The 22,933-nt window shown below is 42.7% G+C and overlaps 1 protein-coding gene and 1 long non-coding RNA gene across 2 annotated transcripts in view; one reads left to right on the top strand and one right to left on the bottom strand.

The window, feature by feature from the left end:
• Positions 1 to 5,131, top strand: part of LOC130368578 (uncharacterized) — a 34,676-nt gene extending 29,545 nt beyond the window's left edge. Inside the window, exon 3 of the long non-coding RNA XR_008892510.1 lies at positions 5,048 to 5,131. This is a non-coding gene — a long non-coding RNA (uncharacterized LOC130368578). The remainder of the gene's footprint in view (positions 1 to 5,047) is intronic.
• The window catches only part of LIPC (lipase C, hepatic type), a 187,358-nt gene that overhangs the window by 101,835 nt on the left and 62,590 nt on the right, over positions 1 to 22,933 (bottom strand). The window contains exon 3 of the mRNA XM_056572424.1: positions 10,176 to 10,241. Coding sequence (XP_056428399.1) covers positions 10,176 to 10,241 — 66 coding nt within the window. The remainder of the gene's footprint in view (positions 1 to 10,175; positions 10,242 to 22,933) is intronic.

The raw sequence follows: 22,933 nt of genomic DNA, 5'->3' as shown, positions 1-22,933 counted from the left end.
TTAGCTCAGCAATCATATGCTAATAATTAGGGATGAGTGAATCGAATCTGACGAATCCAAATTCGCTATGAATTTCAGGAAAAATTTGCTTTGCAACTAATCCAAATATTGCCGTGATTGGATCGTACAAATCACTTCATTAAACTCCATTTAGTGCGGTCCAGGCTCCAGGGAATCTAAAATGATGGATCCACATGTAAGGACATGGGGCAAGGAACTCTGGGCAAGTGGCAAGGTGGGTCGGTGGGATGACCCTGAAACACATGCACCATGCAGCCTATTAGCAGCCAGACACCCCTGTGATGTCACAGCCCTATATAATCGGCATCCATCTTGTGGCCAGTCACATCAGCGTTTTATTTTAGAGAGAGCGTTTCACTGCAGGGATAGAGATGGAGCATTGTGTGCGTTGCACAGAAAAATAGCTTCACAGCTGCGATTCTCCACAAGCCCAAATCACTGCATAAAAGCACTGACAGAGAGAGAGAGAAAGTACACTTTTGGGTATAACACAAAGTAACTCCACTGCTGCAGTTGGGTGTACAGCAACTCTAAAGCTTAAATGTGCCAGTTAGGCAGAGCAGTAAAAGCCATTGTCACCTGCTATTAGTGCCTAATAATACTGTACTGGGCTCTACTACACAGTGATTCTGTACTGCTGCAGTTGGTTGTACAACAACTGTAAAGCTAACAGGAGCCAGTTAGGGTGAGCAAAAAAAGCCAAAGTCGCCTGATTACAGTGCCTAATACAGGTTGCAAAGCGGAGCTTTTTGTCCTCTCATAAGTGTAACATGTGCGTACATAGGTGGTGTACATAATTTTTTCCCTGAAAAACTGATTTTTGCCTAGTTACTGTGAAAGGCCAGCCAAAGCTACACCCTTTTTTCTGTAGCCTTATACAGTTTTAAGCTGAGCATATTGTCCAGCTCTCATAAGTGTAAAGTGTAGGTACACCCATGTAGTGTACGTTTTTTTCCCTGATAAACAAATTTTGTCCTAGTTACTGTGAAAGGCCAGCCAAAGCTACACCATTGTTCCTGTAGCCTTATACAGTTTGTAGTGCAGCACATAGTCCTCCTCTCATAAGGTTGGTACAACTACGTGGTGCACGTTTTTTTTCCTGAAAAACTAATTTGGACCTAGTTACTGTGAAAGGCTAGCCAAAGTTCCACCCTTGTTTCTGTCACCTTATACAGTTTTAAGCTGAGCGTATTGTCCAGCTCTTATTAGTGTAAAGTGTAGGTATAACTACATGGTGTACTTTTTCCCCCTAAAAAAAATAATTTTTGCCTAGATACTGTGAAAGGCTAGCCAAAGCTACACCCTTGTTTCTGTGGCCTTATACAGTTTATAGTGGAGCGCATAGTCCTTCTCTCATAAGTTTAAACTGTAGGTACACCTACGTGGTGTACTTTTTTTCCCCTGAAAAACTAATTTGGGCCTAATTACTGTGAAAGGCCAGCCAAACCTACACCCTTGTTTCTGTAGCCTTATACAGTTTTAAGCTGAGCGCATTGTCCAGCTCTCATAAGTGTAAAGTGTAGGTACACCTATGTGGTGTATGTTTTTTTTTCCTGATAAACTAATTTGGGCCTAGTTACTGTGAAAGGCCAGCCAAAGCTCCACCCTTGTTTCTTTAGCCTTATACAGTTTGTAGTGGAGCGCATAGTCCTCCTCTCATAAGTGTAAACTGTAGGTGTTGTATGTTTTTTCCCCCCGAAAAAATTATTTTGGCCTAGTTACTGTGAAAGGACAGCCAAAGATTCCCACTTGTTTCTGCAGCCTTATACAGTTTTAAAGGAGTTCTCCAACTGAAATCTTTTATCCCCCCCTGTGCCCGGGCTGTAAAACTATACATAATAAACTTTCACTTACCTGCCTACGATCCCCAGTTGTTCCGATATCGCCGTCCGTGCTCCGGTCCCTGTCAGCTTCCTCTTCCTGTGGGTCGGTGACTTCACTCTGCGCTCAGCCTATCAGCGGCCGCGACGGGACATTGCTGCGGCTGCTGATAGGCTGAGCGCAGAGTGAAGTCACCGACCCGCAGGAAGTGGAAGAGACCGGGACCGGAGAATGGGACAGCGATATCGGAACAACGGGGGATCGTAGGCAGGTAAGTGAAAGTTTATTATGTATAGTTTTACAGCCCGGGCACAGCGGGGGTTAAAAGTTTTAGCTTAGAGAACTCCTTTAACTTGAGCGTATTGTCCAGCTCTCATAAGTGTAGAGTGTAGGTACACCTATGTGATGTACGTTTTTTTTCCTGATAAACTAATTTTGGCCTAGTTACTGTGAAAGGCCAGCCAAAGCTACACCCTTGTTTCTGTAGCCTTATACAGTTTTAAGCTGAGCGTATTGTCCAGCTCTCATAAGTGTAAATTGTAGGTAAATCTACGTGGTGTACTTTTTTCCCCCTGAAAAACTAATTTTGGTCTAGTTACTGTGAAAGGCCAGCGACAGCTACACCCTTGTTTTTGTAGCCTTATACAGTTTTAAGCCGAGCGTATTGTCCAGCTCTCATAAGTGTAAATTGTAGGTACATCTACGTGGTGTACTTTTTTTCCCCTGAAAAACTAATTTTGGCCTAGTTACTGTGAAAGGCCAGCCAAAGTTACCCACTTGTTTCTGTAGCCTTATACAGTTTGTAGTGGAGCACATAGTCCTCCTCTTATAACTTTAAACTGAGTACACCTACAAGGTTTCCTTTTTTCTCCCGAAAAACTAATTTGGGCCTAGTTACTGTGAAAGGCCAGCCAAAGCTACACCCTTGTTTCTGTAGCCTTATACAGTTTTAAGCTGAGCGTATTGTCCAGCTCTCATAAGTGTAAAGTGTAGGTACACCTACGTGGTGTACATTTTTTTTTTCCTGAAAAACAAATTTTTGACTAGTTACTGTGAAAGGCCAGCCAAAGCTACACCCTTTTTTCTGTAGCCTTATACAGTTTATAGTAGAGCGCATAGTCCTCCTCTCATAAGTGTAAACTGTAGGTACACCTATGTGGTGTATGTTTTTTTTTTCCCTGAAAAACTAATTTGGGCCGAGTTACTGTGAAAGGCCAGCCAAAGCTATACCCTTGTTTCTGTAGCCTCATACAGTTTATAGTAGAGCGCATAGTCCTCCTCTCATAAGTGTAAACTGTAGGTACACCTACGTGGTGTCCCTTATATATTTCCCTGTTAAACTATTTTGGGCCTAGTTAATGTGAAGGCTAGCCAAAGTAAACACTTGTTTCTGTAGCCTTATACAGTTATTAATGGAACATATTATCCAGCTCTCATAAGTGTAAACTGTACGTACACCTATGTGGTGTCCTTTATATATTTTCCTGTTAAACTTTTTTGGGCCTAGTTACTGTGAAAGGCCAGCCAAAGCTACACACTTGTTTCTGTAGTTTAATACAGTTTTAAGGGTAGTGGAGCGTATTGTCCTCCTCCCATAAGTGTAACACATACGCACTCAGCTGGTGTATAACTATGTCAGGCAAAGAAGTGACAGGACATGCACAGAGGAGTGGCAGAGGCCTAAATTCATCAGGCAAAGGTTCAGCCACTATATGGTCTCCTCTTGCTGCTAACTCCAGGCTGTGTCATTCAGCCACTATATGGTCTCCTCCTGCTTCCGCCACTGCCAAGTTGTGTCATTCAGCAACAATATAGTCTCCTCTTGCTTCCGCCAACTCCAGGCTGTGTCATTCAGCCACTACATGGTCTCCTCATGCTTCCGCCACCTCCAGGCTGTGTCATTCAGCCACTGTATGCTCTTCTCTTGTTGCCACCAACTCCAGGCTGTGTCATTCTGCCAGATTATGATCTCCTCATGCTGCTGCCACCTCCAGGCTGTGTCACTGTGCCGCCATGTGGTCTCCTCATGCTGCTGGCTCATTAAATAAAACTTTTTAGGTTCATCTATTTAATGAACATTTAAATTTAAATGTTAAAAAATATCTTTAATCTTTTCAATTGTGTGGCCCTATGGTCTCTTCAGGCTGTTGCCACCTCCAGGCTGGGTCATTCAGCCACTATATGGTTTCCTCATGCTGCCGCCACCTCCAGGCTCTGTCATTGTGCCGCTTTGTGACAGTGATTCTAATAGTGATGCCTGTAATCTGCATGTCATACTGAATAACAGTATTATTAAACTAATACAGCACACTCCCTATGCGTGTTATGGCAAGGCAAAGTGCCCCTGTCTCTCTAGGCCATGTTTATCTATGCAGTGCCTATCAACAGAACAGTAGATCTGCCTTCCATTCATTTTTCACAAAACTACTATTGTAAGGAGGTTACTTTGCAGAAGCAATATATTGTTACGCTGAGCGCTACGGGCACCCTGCTTACCTCGGTGCGCTCACAGCGTGTGTCCCCAGGTAGCGCTCCGGTCACCCGGTCTCGGCGTGCGTGTCCCCGCTCTATAGGGTGCGCGCGTGCCGGGACTCTTAAATTTAAAGGGCCAGTGCACCAGTGATTAGTGCCTGGTCCAAAGTGGTTAATCTAGGGCTAAAGGTTCTGCTTTGACTTAATTAGGCCTGCACCTGTGCACTGCCTATAAGTACCATCTCCTCCCACAGCTTTCTGCCGGATCTTTGTTGCCTTAGTGCTCTAGAGAAAGCGTTTGTGTATATTCCCTGCCTGTTGCTGAACCTGTTGCTATTGACTACTGCCTGAGAACCGTTGCTGCCTGCCCTGACCTTTTGCTACGTCTGACCTCACCTCTGCCTGATCCTCTTGTACCTTGCCTCATCTCAGCAGCCAGAGAGGTTACTGGGTGGAACGACCTGGGGGTTACCTGCTGCAGCAAGACCATCCCGCTTTGCGGCGGGCTCTGGTGAAAACCAGTAACTCCTTAGACTCCATTCCCCTGGTACGGCCCACGGCATCTCCTCTCTGGCACAGCGGATCCACCTCCAGCTCCTGCTAGCTCCTACCAGTCCGGATCCTGACATATATGATATGATATGTGATATGTGATGTTTTTTCTAATTTTCCATTTTACTATCAATATTATAAAATAATGCTAAAACCTTGCAATTTTTATTTTGTCCACTAGGTGTTCTAATAAGTTGAGACGTCCTGTTGTGTACAGATCAATTTCCAGTGGTGTCCTCCTTATCATCACAGGCAGAATTACAGTAATAAGGTCATAATATTATATAGCAGAACCCAAAAAGTATTGCAAACATGGATCTTCACGGACGCATAAACAGCAATGAATTAGGTGGAAAAAGTCCTCAAGTTCATAGTGGATATTTATTACAAGCACATAAAAGCAAAGCGTTTCCTGCCCATAGCGGGCACTTCATCAGGCTAGTGCACACTGGCCTGATGAAGTGCCCGCTGCGGGCAGGAAACGCGTTGCTTTTATGTGCCTGTAATAAATATCCACTATGAACTTGAGGATTTCCACCTAATTCATTGCTGTTTATGCGCCCGTGAAGATCCATGTTTGCAATACTTTTTGGCTTCTGCTGTTTGGACCGGTGACCCAGGAACGACCGGAGGATTGTGACTGCTAGCAGACCTTCCTTGATCAATATGCTGTATGGTGTTGTGCCCTTAGCGCAACACATTCTGGTAAGTGTGACTCTCATTGCACTTATCCATCATCATAACGTATCACACTAGGGGCGGGTGTGCCTTTTTCCTTTTTGTCTTTACATAATAGTATATAGATAATCCACCATTCACAATAGACGATGGCCAGATCCCAGACCTCCGCAACAGTCACAGACTGCTTTCAGAGACCTCTGCTCCAGTTGAAAGCAACACTAGCAATGGGCGCATTCACAGTATTGGCACCTTAAAGTGTTACTGTTATTTAAAAAAAAAAATTGATATTTCAAAAAGAAACACAGTCCAATAGAAAGAAAAACCCAGCACCACTGTCAGTAATGGAAATCCACTGTATGGTTTTTACACATACGACTCCTTACAGGCATTATTACACGAAATGGAAACTTTTTGTGCCTGATGTTTGGCAAACAGAGCACTCATACTTCTGCTTTGCATCTTGAACTTTATTTCATGGTTTAACAAACATCCATGAACAGGTGAGGGACAGACTCTGGACCATGGACAAGATAAAAGTGTGTGGAACTGACTGTCATCTAGAGAACCCCTCTTGCCCATGCACCTGTCTGTCTCTTACCTGTTACATGTAGTGTTGAGCGGCATAGGCCATATTCGAATTCGCAATATTTTGCAAATGTATGGACGAATATTCATCATATATTCGCTAAATTCGCATATTCGTAATATTCGCGTTTTATTTTCGCATATGTTTCTCAAAACAATTTGAATCACTCAATACCGGTAAAAAGTATAACATGAAACATTACATTAACTGTAATACACCTAATGTAATATATATTTTTTCCTGTATGGAATGCAAGGACCATTATGTGGGCTGCACTACTAACAAACTAAAAATCAGAGCCCGAAAACATTTATTGGACATTCCTCATTTTCATTCTCGCAATACATCCATGGTTTCACAACATTGTGTACAGAAAGATGAAGGCAGCTATTCTATTATGTCTCTACAAGGAATTGAAAAAGTTATTCCTCCAACCAGAGACGGCAATTTTAAACAGAAAATTTTGGACGGAGAAGTCTTTTGGATACTTAAACTTGGTACACGTTTTCCAAAAGGATTTGATGTCATTACATTATTAATTCTCTCTGTGACTGCTGTCATTATTGCTTTTCTGCTTTGTTCTTCCTCACTTATTCTTTCATCTATGCCAAGGTTCGTTTATAATGGTGTTCTCTAACTGTTATGTACAACCATCATCATGTAATATTTTATTTATTCACACTTTAAGTTGGTATTTATGTATATGCACATTTTTTCTCCTGTTCTATTTAGTTTGTTGTGGGAGGAAATGTGATATATTCTATTATTACTATTTTACTTATTATTATTGCTATATATATTTACATATTTTGTTTTATTTAGTTCTCTCCCCACAATAAACTATATATTTTTTACTACAATTACATCTGTTTTTCATCTATGGCATGTTGCCTTTTTTATCGAATAATGCATATTTGTATCTTTCTTTGCATACCAATTTTCTGTTGGATGTGCACGATCTCTTTACATTGCATTTGTTCTAATTTCATACTTTTTTATTATGCATTGTCTGATGTATGTAAAATTGGTCTTGGACATGGTACCCTGGATTCTCCAGGTGCACCTGTTCACTGCATTAGTGAGTCTCCACCTATATAAGACCAATAGATCCGATTTTGTATCAGTATGAGTAAGGCTAGGTTACCTGGCTGAAATGCGTTACTTTTATACTGTTTCTATTGATGTCCAAATAAAGCTTTGAAATTGCACGAGGACTGCGCTGGATTTATCTTCTCCTTTAGTAAAGGGTGAGTGCACCGTTTATTTTCCTTTTTACATATGAGCATATCATGAAGACATGTCAAAAGTTTTGATGGGTCTACATGATATCTCAAAAGTTTTCCTAAATTTTAGTTACAATTGAACATAGTGATGCAGATCACCTTGTAGAGATTGCCAGTTCTCACTTTGACATTACAAAGTGTATTTTTATCTTTTCTGGGAACATTAGGTCTGACCTGACATAGCTTTATACCGCCTTTGGCAGATTAAAGTCTGTCTTCATATGTTGATATGAATATCTTACAGCTTAGATTATAAAGCCAAGCCCCATTACACTATAACATCCATTTTATAGAGACGAAAATTAAAGTGGCTTAGGTGTCCTATGCAGCTAGAAAGTATCTTTCTGATGGCTTTGTCAATGTGAGGACTTCTAGGGCTCTGCTTACATTATCTGCCGCTATAAGTTTATGCATTGACTTTGCGGTTCTGTTGTGCATTGGGTATTTTTTTTTTTTTACAAAAATATCACTGTAGATTTAGCTATTCTTGCGATCAAAATAAATGCTGAAAAGCTTGGTGAAAACTGTCAATACAATATGCATTCAATGGCCCTCATTTACTAATGTGAAACCGACAGTTTTTGTCGGGTTGTGCGACCAAATTTGTATCGCCTAGCCCATGCGACACAAATTTGGTCGCACAACCCGACAAAAGATATCATCATAAAAATGGGCGTGGTTATCACAAAAAATAAAAAACACTCGGAGTATGATGAAAAACTTACAGGAAAACCTGTGAATTTTTCTTCACCAAAACCCGACAACTCTGAGCTGTCTGGAAATTACTGAAAACCGAGTGAATCCTACCCCCATCATGGAACAGGGTCTGTTCCATGTTGGGGGTAGTAGTACAGGGGTTGATGGCATCGGGTCTCACTTCTGAGACCCGATCCAATCAAAAGTTATTAAGCAGGGGAGCGGGCGGCATGGTCCGCTCCCGAGCGATGTATGATGTGTTTTACTTTCATTTTCCCAGCCGGGATCCCTGAATAGCCCGTACTGAGGAGCCATTCAGGGATCCCTGCAAGCTGTGGTGGGGAAAGATATATAGAATCGCTGGGGGGAATGTATATGTCTTCTTGTCTTCTTCTATCTTGCCCCCCGCTGTGCAATATGTCTTGTCCCCTGCCGCGCTTTTATATACCCCCGCAGCGCATGTGTACACATATATATATACTATATACCCCCCCCCGCATAGCGCTATTATATACCCCCCGCAGCAGCGCATGCAGATATATATTATATATGCCCCCGCACAGCGCATCTATATACACATGCCTCTGAAGCGCTATCAATGACTAATGCAGTGGTCTCCAACTTGCGGACCTCCAGATGTTGCAAAACTACAACTCCCAGCATGCACGGAGCATTCTGGGAGTTGTAGTTTTGCAACATCTGGAGGTCCGAAAGTTGGAGACCACTGGCTAATACTTGTCAATGATAGCGCTTCAGAGGCATGTGTATAGAAGCGAAGTGGGGAGCAAACATATAGCATTATCTGGTCCCCACTTCGCTACAATACACAATCCTCAGCCATCACCGGAGCTGCCCCATCGCCTCCCCCCATCCCCGGTGTTATAATTACCTGTTGCCAGGGTCCGGGGTCCGCGATGCTCCTGGCTTCGGCGCTCTTGCTGTGCGCTGTCACTGTGCGCACTGATGGTGACGTCACGACGTGCGTTGGGGACGTCACCATCAGTGCGCACAGTGACAGCGCACAGCAAGAGCGCCGAAGCCAGGAGCATTGTGGACCCCGGCAACAGGTAATTATAACACCGGGGATGGGGGGAGGCGATGGGGAAGCTCCGGTGATGGCTGAGGATTGTGTATTGTAGCGAAGTGGGGACCAGATAAAGCTATATGTCTGCTCCCCACTTCGCTTCTATACACATGCCTCTGAAGCGCTATCATTGACAAGTATTAGCCAGTGGTCTCCAACTTGCGGACCTCCAGATGTTGCAAAACTACAACTCCCAGAATGCTCCGTGAATGCCGGGAGTTGTAGTTTTACAACATCTGGAGGTCCACATGTTGGAGACCAATGCATTAGTCATTAATAGTGCTTCAGAGGCATGTGTATATAGATGCACTGTGTGGGACATATATACATGCGCTGTGCGGGGCACATATAACGCGCTGTGCGGGGCACATATAACGCGCTGTGCGGGGCATATATAACGAGCTGTGCGGGGCATATATAACGCGCTGTGCGGGGCATATATAACTTGCGCTGTGCAGGGCATATATAACGCGCTGTGCGGGGCATATATAACTTGCGCTGTGCGGGGCATATATAACTTGCACTGTGCGGGGCATATATAACGCGCTGTGCGGGGCATATATAACTTGCACTGTGCGGGGCATATATAACTTGCGCTGTGCGGGGCATATATACATGCGCTCTGCGGGGCATATATAACGCGCTGTGCGGGGCATATGATTGCGTTGTGTGGGGCATATATACATGCGCTGTGCGGGGGACATATATACAATTTACCGTGTGACACAATTTCCAACCTGTGGGACGCATTTCCAAACCCGTGCGCCAAAAAAAAAATTGTCGGGCGACAGATTAGTAAATATGGAGATTTTCACTCTGAGAATTCAGGGAAAACACTCAGAGATTAAACTGACACTCTTAGTAAATGAGGGCCAATGTGTATGATTAAAAAAAGAACAAATTGCTCATCTGGAAAAACAAGATATAATATATAAAAGATATAATAGACCAATAGAAAATGCTATTAAAGCAAGATTACCTGCAGAATATGGACTACTGCTCAAATGTTGTATTGTTTTTTTTTCTTTATTTCCATCAGAACGACCTAAAATTATAAACAAAAGAAACATAAGAATAACAATTCTAAGAAAAACATCACATTAGCAATTTAACAATAACAGTTACAATTGAACAAACATAAAATATAAAAAAGAGACAAAGAAATTGCTGGCGGTTATGTTCACATTGTCTAACGATAGGCTCTGCTACCAATGCACATGATTAAAGATTATGACTGAACATAGGTAAAATTAGAGTAGTCTACTGGTAGTGAGATAAAGCTGTGCTCGGAATGGTATAGGGTTGTTATATGATTAAATGAGCTGCAAGAACCTCTGAAATCTGTTAAGGGTGGATATTTCTGCTACTAAAAATCAGTTTGTCTCGGGCTATATTACTAACAAGCAGTTGGTTTTCTGTAAGCTTCTATTCAGATGAATGGTACAATTGTAGATGATTCTGCAACAATCTGCTGCATGTGAATCCATCCTAAAAATCTAAAGAATAGAGGTGACAACACACACTAATAAAAACTCATGGAAATGCATCTAAAATGTGTTAAAATGATTCCTCCAATCTGCCTAAGAACTAGACTTCTTATACCAGGATTGAGCTTTCTGACCTTAAAGGGGCACTCCGCTGGAAAACATTATTTTTTAAATCAACTGGTGCCAGAAAGTTAAACAGATTTGTAAGTTACTTCTATTAAAAAATCTCAATCCTTCTAGTACTTATCAGCTGCTGTATGCTCCACAGGAAGTTATTTACTTCTTGAATTTCCCTTATGTCAGACCACAGTGCTCTCTGGTGACACCTCTGTCCATTTTAGGAACTGTCCAGAGTAGGATCAAAACCCCATAGCAAACCTATCATGCTCTGGACAGTTCCTGATGTAGACAGGGATGTCAGCAGAGAGCACTGTGGTCAGACAGAAAGGAAATTCAAAAAGAGAAGAACTTCCTGTGGAGCATACAGAAGCAGATAAGTACTGGAAGGATTAAGATTTTCTATTCTCTATTCGTGTTTGTGGGAGGGGCATGAGGGCTAGTTCATAGCCGTCACGCTTCCTCCCATATACATTAATGGAATGGGCATGTTGGGTATGGTCTAGTGGCGGAATGGTCTAGTGGCGGAGTACCCCTTTAAATTGATGGATTCCTTCATTGATTAATTAATGTAACAGAATGTTCTCTTAGTTGTGTGCATTTTTAGAAATATTGTCATTCTAAATATGAAAGCATATTTGTACAAGAAGAAGATTTTTTTGAACTATAAGGCTGTACACTTTAGCCACACCACATCAATGGCCGCCAACACGATGAACCATAAGCCTATCCCAACTGTGGGTAAACGCTAACAGCCCAGATCACTATTGATTGTTAGTTGGCCCACTGAACATTTGAAAAGGATGTCATTTGGCAGTGCAGCTGAACTTCACTCCAATCCCAAGGGCCAGTTCACCCACTCTTTTATCTACTCCTGTTACATTCCCCAACCTCAGTTGTGCCTCCTCTTTAGCTTGGCTTGGCATATTCTTGTCAGCTTGGTACCCACAGCAGTCATGCTAAAATGGCATTAAAATGGCATTATATACCAGGGCTTAGGTTCACCTCAAATATTCCGCTACCACTTCCCAGGAAGACTCTCATTCCACTGTCTAACTACAGCAGCCTATCTCCAATGGTGCCATAAGGCACCATGGCCCCCATGAACTAATCTGCAAGACAACAAAAAAACTATACATCATTAGTGATGTCGCAAACATAAAATTTTGGGTTTGCGAACCGCGAACGCGAACTTCCGCAAAAGTTTGCGAACTGGGCGAACCGCCATTGACTCGCCACAGGGACTCTTTCTGTGCACAATAGTGATTTAAAAGTTTTTTCAAGGGGACTAACGCCTGGACTGTGGCAAAACTCCCATGGAAAATTACATAGTTGATGCCGAGTCAGGTGATTTATGCCCTTTATGGATTAAAACAAAACATTCCTAAATGGTTTAGAATAACGTGCTTTAGCCCCCTTTAGGCAGCACATAGAGCCCCCTTTAGGCATCACATAGTTAGATCCCCTCTTTAGGCAGCACATAGATTCCCCCATATTAGGCAGCACACAGTTATAGACCCCACTTTAGGCAGCACATAGTTAGAGCCTCCCTTTAGGCAGCACATAGAGCCCCCTTTAGGCAGCACATAGATTCCCCCATGTTAGGCAGCACATAGTTAGAGCTCCCCTTTAGGCAGCAGGGTGCCTCCAGCTGTTGCAAAACACACGGACTGATATCTTTCAGCCCTGTGAATACTGTAGTAGTTAGTTGATTGAAGGAACTTAAGTTTTATAGTGGAGTACCCCTTTTAACCAGCGGTTCCCTCCCAACCAGGGTGCCTCCAGCTGTTGCAAGACCCACGGACTGATATTTGAGCCCTAAAAAGGGCTTTTTTGGGTGCTGTCCTTAAAGCAGATGTTACACTAGTGCTTTAGGAGTAAACTGGACCCTGAATGCACCACCTAGCAGCAACCTAGCTATCGCTTTCCCTATACAGCAGGAGCAGCTTCTCTGACCCTCCACTTCCTAAGCCTGCAGCATGCTGAATGAGGCTAAAATGGCGTCCGTGCAAGAGGTAGGAGGGTCTGGAAGGGAGGGACTGATGCTGATTGGCTGCTATGTGTCTGCTGACTCGGACTCACAGGGTCAAAGTTTACCGCAATGTTAAAGTATAGGGGGCGAATCGAACTTCACATATGTTCTCCCGGCGATGCGAACGCGAACGTATTAAGTTCGCCGGGAACTGTTCGCGGGCGAACAATTCGCGACATCTCTATACATCATGTTGGTGCAACTCGACACATAAACATAATTTAAAGAAACAAGGAACAAGAAAGTAAAACAGAGATGATCCGTAGGTACAAGGGACAAACGTCCATCTCTCATCCCTTATAAACTCATATTGAGTGAGATAAGTAACAGTATTGTCCAACTAACATTTGCATTGGCAAGACAATGATCTTACAACTGTAGATTCCCTGGCTGCCTTTGCCTAGTACACAAGGCCATCATCTGCCCGAGCTGCATTGGGGAAGGTAAACAAGAATCAGATCTGCCATCCAGCAGAGTAAATTGGGCTTCTCATCCCCTGTAATTTACCATCTTGTGCAGGTTAGGCCTCTGCAATGTAGAGGGTGCAGAAGTAAAAGGATGTAAGGCCCTCACAGCTGCATTCTGGAGACTGAGCATTGAGCAGCATTAAAGTTGTACTCCGGTGGAAAACATATTGTTTCAAATCAACTGGTGCCAGAAAGTTAAACAGATTTGTAAATGACTTCTATTTAAAAATCTTAATCCTTTCAGTACTTATCAGCTGCTGTATGCTACACAGGAAGTTGTATTTCTTTCTGGAATTCTTTTCAGTCTGACCACAGTGCTCTCTGCTGACACCTCTGTCTATATCAGGAACTGTCTAGAGCAGGATAGGTTTACTATGGGGATTTGCTTCCTGATACGGACAGAGGTGTCAGCAGAGAGCACTGTGGTCAGACTGAAAAGAACTCCAGAAAGAAATACAACTTCCTTGCTGAGCATAAAGCAGCTGACAAGTACTGGAAGAATTAAGATTTTTAACCCCTTAAGGACTCAGCCCATTTTGGCCTTAAGGACTCAGACAATTTAATTTTTACGTTTTCATTTTTTCCTCCTCACCTTCTAAAAATCATAACTCTTTTATATTTTCATCCACAGACTAGTATGAGGGCTTGTTTTTTGCGCGACCAGTTGTCCTTTGTAATGACATCACTCATTATATCATAAAATGTATGGCGCAACCAAAAAACACTATTTTTGTGGGGAAATTAAAACGAAAAACGCAATTTTGCTAATTTTGGAAGGTTTTGTTTTCACGCCGTACAATTTATGGTAAAAATGACATGTGTTCTTTATTCTGAGGGTCAATACGATTAAAATGATACCCATTATTATATACTTTCATATTATTGTTGCGCTTAAAAAAAATCACAAACTTTTTAACCAAATTAGTACGTTTATAATCCCTTTATTTTGATGACCTATAACTTTTTATTTTTCCGTATAAGCGGCGGTATGGGGGCTCATTTTTTGCACCATGATCTGTAATTTTTTTTGATACCACATTTGCATATAAAAAACTTTTAATACATTTTTTATAATTTTTTTTAATAAAATGTATTAAAAAAAGTAGGAATTTTGGACTTTTTTTTATTTTTTTTCGTTCACGCCGTTCACCGTACGGGATCATTAACATTTTATTTTAATAGTTTGGACATTTACACACGCGGCGATACCAAATATGTCTATAAAAAATGTTTTTTACGCTTTTTGGGGGTAAAATAGGAAAAAACTGACGTTTTACTTTTTTATTGGGGGAGGGGATTTTTCACTTTTTTTTTACTTTTACACTTTTTTACATTTTTTTACACTTGAATAGTCCCCATAGGGGACTATTCATAGCAATACCATGATTGCTAATACTGATCTGTTCTATGTATAGGACATAGAACAGATCAGTATTATCGGTCATCTCCTGCTCTGGTCTGCTCGATCACAGACCAGAGCAGGAGACGCCGGGAGCCGCACGGAGGAAGGAGAGGGGACCTCCGTGCGGCGTTATGAATGATCGGATTCCCGCAGCAGCGCTGCGGGCGATCCGATCGTTCACTTAAATGGCGAACTGCCGCAGATGCCGGGATCTGTATTGATCCCGGCACCTGAGGGGTTAATGACCTGAGGGGTTGCCGGCGGGTCCCTGGCTGCGATCAGCAGCCGGGATCAGCCGCGCATGACACGGGCATCGCTCCGATGCCCGCGGTTATGCTTAGGACGTAAATGTACGTCCTGGTGCATTAAGTACCACCTCACCAGGACGTACATTTACGTCCTGCGTCCTTAAGGGGTTAAATAGAAGTAATTTACAAATCTGTTTAGCTTCCTGGCACAAATTGATTTGAAAAAAATTGTTTACCACCGGAATACCCCTTTAGCACTGCATTCTGGAGCCTGAGCATTAACCCCTTAAGGACCGGGCGTTTTTCGGTTTTTGCTCTTTTGTTTTTTTCCTCCTTACCTTTAAAAAATCATAACTCTTAACATTTTGCACCTAAAAATCTGTATTATGGCTTATTTTTTGCGCCACCAATTCTACTTTGTAGTGATATCAGTCATTTTACCCAAACATCTATGGCGAAACGGGAAAAAAAATTATTGTGTGACAAAATTGAAAAAATACAGCCATTTTGTAACTTTTGGGGGCTTCCGTTTCTATGTAGTACATTTTTCAGCACCTTATCTTTATTCTCTAGGTCCACACGGTTAAAATGATACCCTACTTGTATAGGCTTGATTTGGTATTACATCAGAAAAAAATCCTAACTATATGCAGGAAAATTTATATGTTTAAAATTGTCATCTTCTGACCCCTATAACTTTTTTATTTTTCCATGTTCAGGGCGCTATGAGGGTTAATTTTTTGCGCCGTGATCTGAAGTTTTTGTTGGTACCATTTTGTTGTTGCATTGATCTGACTTTTTGATCGCTTTTTATTCCTCTTCTCATCTTTTTTCTTATTCATCTTTTGATATAAAAAGGGACCAAAAATACGCTATTTTGGACTTTGGAATTTTTTTGGCGTACGCCATTGACCATGCCGTTTAATTAGTGGTATATTTTTTTATTTGGACATTTCCGCACGCGGCGATACCACATATGTTTATTTTTGTTTTCATTTACACTGTTTTTTTAATATTATTGGAAATGCCGGGTGATTCAAACTTTTATTAGGGGAAGGGATAATTCAAAGGGTTAATGATTTTTTTACACTTTTCTTTTGCAATATTATAGCCCCCATAGGGGGCTGTAACATTGCATTTACTGATCTTTAACAGTTTTCAATGCATCTCCATAGGGATGCATTGATCAGGGTTTTCGGCGATTGATTGCTCAAGCCTGGATCTCAGGCTTGAAGCATTCAATCGGCGATCAGACTGCAGGAAGGAAGGCAAGAGACCTTCCTCCTGTAGTATAGCTGTTCGGGATGCCGCGATTTCACCGCGGCGATCCCGAACAGCTCCCTGAGCTAACCGGCACTTTTTACTTTAACTTTTAGCCGCGTGGCTCCGCTTTGATCGCGCGGCTAAAGAGTTAATAGAGAGCGGCACCACGATCAGTGCCGCGCGCTATTAGCGGCGGGTCCCGGCTTCACTATGATGCCTGGCCCGCCGCGATATGATGCGGGGTCACCGTGGGATCCCGCGTTATATCACGGGAGCGGGACCAAGGACGTACTCATACGTCCTTGGTCCTTAAGGGGTTAATCAGGAGTAACTCTGCATTCTGGAATCTAAGCATTGAGCAGCAATAACTCTTACAACTATGCTCTCCTTACAGTAAGTATAAGCTGGAGACTTATGTCAGACTTTGAGTAAAGGTAACAAATGATTGTGTTCTCCAATAGGTGCCGGCAGCAGGCTCACCAGGAAACTTTGAAAGTGGAGGTGCCAATGGTGCTGGGGCAAGTGTCATGTTAGTTGTCTGAGATTGTAGAGCCTGTTGGTAGCCCTAGTAGATGTCAGTATGGCAAGGCTGGTGTTGGTGTGGTGTCCCGGTCCCGCATCCTATACGGTACCTATGTATGTGTGGGTCCCCATAGCCAGAGTCCCTAGGACGTAGGGATCCCTGTCATTTAATTAACCCCTTGTCGCCTCTATTTCTACTAATACACCAGTGGTCTATATAAGGTTAATGTAAATATAATGATATATCTGTAAATAAATGGTTAATTACCTGTGCCATAGCATTGCAGGACCTGCGGGTCATGTGACTTGGTGAACTCTATGGTATTAAGCTTAAGGACCTTTGGAGGCCCTGTGACGTAAGCAATCCCATTACTCTCTGTAATGGTGAATGGCAGATTGGCCCCGCCCCCTGCCCATATAAGGGAGCGCCGGCCATCTTCTCTCTCTCTTGTTCCTGGGCAAGTAAGCAAGACCTGTACAGCAACTAACGCAGTGAGTTAGGCCCGAGCCTTGCGGCAACGGCTGAACAATCCTAAATATAGAGTGTATCAATTCCCAGACACTCTGCAGCATCACCGGACCTAATAATACCCCTAAATCCGGACGGATCTGCAAATATCTACCCTAAATTCAGAGACTGTATGACTAGCTCAAGGTCCGCAACAACTGTCAGTCACTAAGCAAGCTAAAGACTGTTTATATGAGACTGTTACTGTGCCTTGGATACTGCAAGCACTTAAGTAAAGTTGTTCAAGTTAAAGTTCAATCTCTTTGTGGATCTTCAGTCATTTCATGCACCTATCGTTACTAGGAAGGGCGGCGATAGGCCGGAGCATTGACTCAGCATACCAGCCCTCAGCCTGGTGTCACGAACTATAGGGTTAACATTAACCCCTTATATACCGATACCATACCACCACTACCCTACACCCTCCAAGGGCTACCACATTGGCACCCAACCAGAGACCTGTCATCACGGATAGAAAGAAGCCTTTTATGATAGACACTTTGCTACGACAACAAGGGATGCTGCAAATTTGATTTTTGGGTTTATGAATTACAATAGGCTTTTACTTACATTAAAGATCAGAGTGTTGGGTCACAGAGGAAATGGGGATCAAGAATTGCATTACAAAGGATGAACCCTGTGCTTTCAAAATCTGGATTATCATATTTCCATTTAGATTTTTCCCACTAATTGTAGACGGGGGGGGGGGGGGGGGTATTGAGATCACTTCTGCTGCACTGTTGTGCACCACAAATCTGTGGTAATACTCCCATCACCTTTGGGTGAATCTACACAGGTCACTCATTTGTGTCGGGGGGGGGGGGGGGGGTAGTGTGTAGGAGGAATGCAATTGAGTCATTTAACCTATATACTGCTTACTATAGTTTAGTCGGTTTAAATTTCAGTACGTTATATATATATATATCTAGAAATCCCAGGAGAGCAGCACAACCAATATAGTACTTCAGGTAGCTGGTGCACGCTGTGTAACATAAGTGTGAGTTTAGGGCATGACATAGTATACAATAGTGCGTCATCCATCGGTGAGTCAGTGATAGTGACGATAATTCTTCATCAGTGGTTCCTCCCAGTGCAGGTGAATGTGGGCGGATACTTGAGATCTACGTCACCTAGGTATATACATAATATACAAAGTTATTATAAGCACTTACCCAACAGAGCATATCGCGGGCTGTAACACGTTGAATGAGCGGGGCAAAAGAGTAACTGCGCAGGTCAGAGCAGAACAGAACTGCCAATCAGGAGCAGGCTGCGCTGATCGCGTGCATCCACGTGATCAGCGCAGCCTGCTCCTGATTGGCAGTTCTGCTCTGACCTGCGCAGTTACTTTTCTGCCCCGCTCATTCAACGTGTTACAGCCCGCGATATGCTCTGTTGGGTAAGTGCTTATAATAACTTTGTATATTATGTATATACCTAGATGACGTAGATCTCAAGTATCCGCCCACATTCATCTGCACTGGGAGGAACCACTGATGAAGAATTATCGTCACTATCACTGAATCACCGATGTATGACGCACTATTGTATATTATGTCATGCCCTAAACTTACACTTATGTTAACAATTTTTTGTAATTACTGAATGTATTTAAATTGCACTGAGGGGTCACTTAGTTGAGCTTGAGAAAGGCGACGAAGAGGTTGCAGAAACGTTGCTCTGTCTGCACTGATGCAATAAACCACAAACCTTTTTTGCACCGTATACCTTGTGTGCTGCTGCTTCTTTGGATTTATATATCTATATATGTAAAACTCAATGTGTGTGTGTGTGTATGTATGTATATATGTATGTATGTATTTATGTTCCACAAAAACTTTCAAACGGCTAAAGATATTAACATGAAACTTCGCACACGTTACTTATATGTCAACAACAAACATAGGATAGGTGATTTAACCCTTACTCACCCCCATTTGCCAGGGGCGGGGTTTATATTTAAAGTTCCATGCAAGTCTATGGAAAATATATGTTACTGCATAACTTCCAAATGGCTGGAGATATTTCGATAATACTTGGTCACATGTTACTTATATGTCCACTTAAAATATAGGATAGTTAATTTAACCCTTAACTACCCCCATTTCCGAGGGTCTGTTTTTTTTAACCCCTTAACGACGCAGGGCGTATATTTCCGTCCTGCGCCGGCTCCCGCGATATGAAGCAGGATCGCGCCGCGATCCCGCATAATATCGCGTTGGTCCCGGCGCTCATCAACGGCCGGGACCCGCGGCTAATACCACACATCGCCGATCGCGGCGATGTGCGGTATTAACCCTTTAGAAGCGGCGGTCAAAGCTGACCGCCGCTTCTAAAGTGAAACTGAAAGTGAGCCGGCTGCTCAGTCGGGCTGTTCGGGACCGCCGCGGTGAAATCGCGGCATCCCGAACAGCTGACCGGACATCGGGAGGGCCTTTACCTGCCTCCTCGGTGTCCGATCGACGAATGACTGCTCCGTGCCTGAGATCCAGGCAGGAGCAGTCAAGCGCCGATAATGCTGATCACAGGCGTGTTAATACACGCCAGTCATCAGCATAGGAGATCAGTGTGTGCAGTGTTATAGGTCCCTATGGGACCTATAACACTGCAAATTTTTTTTTAAAAAAAAGTGTTAATAAAGGTAATTTAACCCCTTCCCTAATAAAAGTTTGAATCACCCCCCTTTTCCCATAAAAAAAATAAAACAGTGTAAAAAAAAAAAAATAAACATATGTGGTATCACCACGTGCGTAAATGTCCGAACTATAAAAATATATAATTAATTAAACCGCACGGTGAATGGCGTACGCGCAAAAAAATTCCAAAGTCCAAAAAAGCGTATTTTGGTCACTTTTTATACCATTAAAAAAAATGAATAAAAAGTGATCAAAAAGTCCGATCAAAACAAAAATCATACCGATAAAAACTTCAGATCACGGCGCAAAAAATGAGTCCTCATACCACCCTGTACATGGAAAAATAAAAAAGGTATAGGGGTCAGAATATGACATTTTTAAACGTATAAATTTTCCTGCATGTAGTTATGATTTTTTCCAGAAGTGCGACAAAATCAAACCTATATAAGTAGGGTATCATTTTAACCGTATGGACCTACAGAATAATGATAATGTGTAATTTTTACCGAAATATGCACTGCGTAGAAACGGAAGCCCCCAAAAGTTACAAAATGGCGTTTTTTTTTCGATTTTGTCGCACAATGATTTTTTTTCCGTTTCGCTGTGCATTTTTGGGTAAAATGACTAATGTCACTGCAAAGTAGAATTGGCGACGCAAAAAATAAGCCATAATATGGATTTTTGGGGGGAAAATTGAAAGGGTTATGATTTTTAAAAGGTAAGGAGGAAAAAACAAAAGTGCAAAAACGGAAAAACCCTGAGTCCTTAAGGGGCTAAAGTCCCATGCAAATCAATGGGAAATGTATTTTCCCATATCATTTCCATACAGCTGGAGCTATTTCATTACCTGGTACACATATTACGAGTCAGGATATGAGGACGGAATGGGAGGTCGGGATAGGAGGACGGGATATGAGGACGAGATAGGAGGTAGGGATTGGAGGTGGGGATAGAAGGACAAGATAGGAGGACGGGATATGAGGACGGGATAGGAGGTCTGGATAGGAGTTTGGGATAGGAGGTCGAGATAGGAGGACGGGATAGGAGGTCAAGATAGGAGGTCGAGATATGGGGACAGGAAAGGAGGTCGGGATAGGAGGACGGGAAAGGAGGACGGGATAGGAGGTCTGGATAGGAGGTCAGGATAGGAGGTCGAGATAGGAGGATGGGATAGGGGGTCGAGATAGGAGGTCGAGATATGAGGACGGGAAAGGAGGTCGGGATAGGAGGTTGAGATAGGAGGTTGAGATAGGAGGACGGGATAGGAGGTCAGGATAGGAGGTCGGGATAGGAGGACGGGACAGGAGGTCGGGATTGGAGGACGGGATAGGAGGTCGGGATAGGAGGTCTGGATAGGAGGACGGGATAGGAGGACGGTATAGGAGGTCGAGAGAGGAGGACGGGATAGGAGGCCGGGACGTGGGGTTGGGATATGACAACAATATATGAGCACTGCATATGAAGTCAAAAGCTTCCTCCTTTGTTTATTTTCCTCCCCAAAAAGGATTAGGAAGGAAAAAACGGGCAACGCCGAGTACTCAGCTAGTATATATAGAAAACTCAATGTGTGTGTGTATGTATGTATGTGTGTATGTTTCAGCATCACGTCCAAACGGCTAAAGATACTAACATGAAACTTGGCACACATGTTACTTATATGTCAAAAACAAACATAGGATAGGTGATTTAACCCTTACTCACCCCATTTGCCAGGGGCGGGGTTTATATTTAAAGTTCCATGCAAGTCTATGGAAAATATATGTTACTGCATAACTTCCAAATGGCTGGAGATATTTCGATAATACTTGGTCACATGTTACTTATATGTCCACTTAAAATATAGGATAGTTAATTTAACCCTTAACTACCCCCATTTGTGAGGGTCAGGGTTTTTGTTTAAAGTCCCATGCAAATCAATGGGAAATGTATGTTCCCACATAACTTCCGTATGGTAGATATTTCAATACCTGGTACACATATTAGGGGTTGGCATAGGAGGTCAGGAATAGGAGGTCGGAATAGGAGGTGGGGATAGGAGGACGGGATAGGAGGACGGGATAGGAGGACAGGATAGGAGGATGGGATAGGAGGACGGGATAGGAGGACTGGGATAGGAGGACAGGATAGGAGGACGGGATAGGAGGTCGGGATAGGAGGTCGAGATAGAAGGTCGGGATAGGAGGATGGGATAGGAGGACGGGATAGGAGGTCGAGATAGGAGGTTGGGTTAGATGGACTGGGTAGGAGGTCAGGATAGGAGGTCAGGATAGGAGGTCAAGATAGGAGGTCGGGATAGAAGGTCGGGATAGAAGGTCGAGATAGGAGGACGGGATAGGAGGTCGGGATATGAGGACGGGATATGAGGATGGGATGTGAGGATGGGATATGAGGTCGAGATATGATGACGGGATAGGAGGTCGGGGTATGAGGTCGGGATATGACAACAATAAATGAGGACGGGATATGAAGTCAAAAACGTCCTCCTTTATTTTCCTCCCCAACAAGGATAAGGAAGGAAAAACCAGGCAACGCCGGGTATTCAGCTTGTATATATATATATATATATATATATATATATGTATATTATTATTTTTTTTTTATTATAGAAAGGTGTTTGAAATGAAACATCCACATTCCAACAATATTACACCAGACATACAGTACATGTAATGATAGGCGGAAAGATGGCTGAGATCTTGGACCAGTACTACAGAATTATTCTAATAGAACACTTGAAATTCCTAAGAATAAATGTTGTCAATTATGTTGCGTAACTAAAACAATGTTCGTCATTTATAAAATTTATACAAGGAAAAAAGAAAGAAATTGCTTAGAGCAGCCTGTCAGTCCACATAGTTTTATACCCGAGGCCCCTTCTGGTATGATACATTCTATGTTGATTGAGGTCTGTTATACTTTAAATGCCGAATGTTTTGTGTTTTAGATGAATAATCCAGTTAAACGCTGCAGGTAATATGCATAACTTGTTCTGCTCCAGGCATTTTACCTATGGGTAAATTATTCCCCAAACATAGTGATGTTTCCATTTATTACT

Source organism: Hyla sarda, chromosome 4 (genome assembly GCF_029499605.1).
Source record: "Hyla sarda isolate aHylSar1 chromosome 4, aHylSar1.hap1, whole genome shotgun sequence".
Lineage (NCBI taxonomy): Eukaryota > Metazoa > Chordata > Amphibia > Anura > Hylidae > Hyla > Hyla sarda.
Note: the sequence above shows the minus strand (reverse complement) of the source record. Positions and strands in the feature narration are given on the sequence as shown.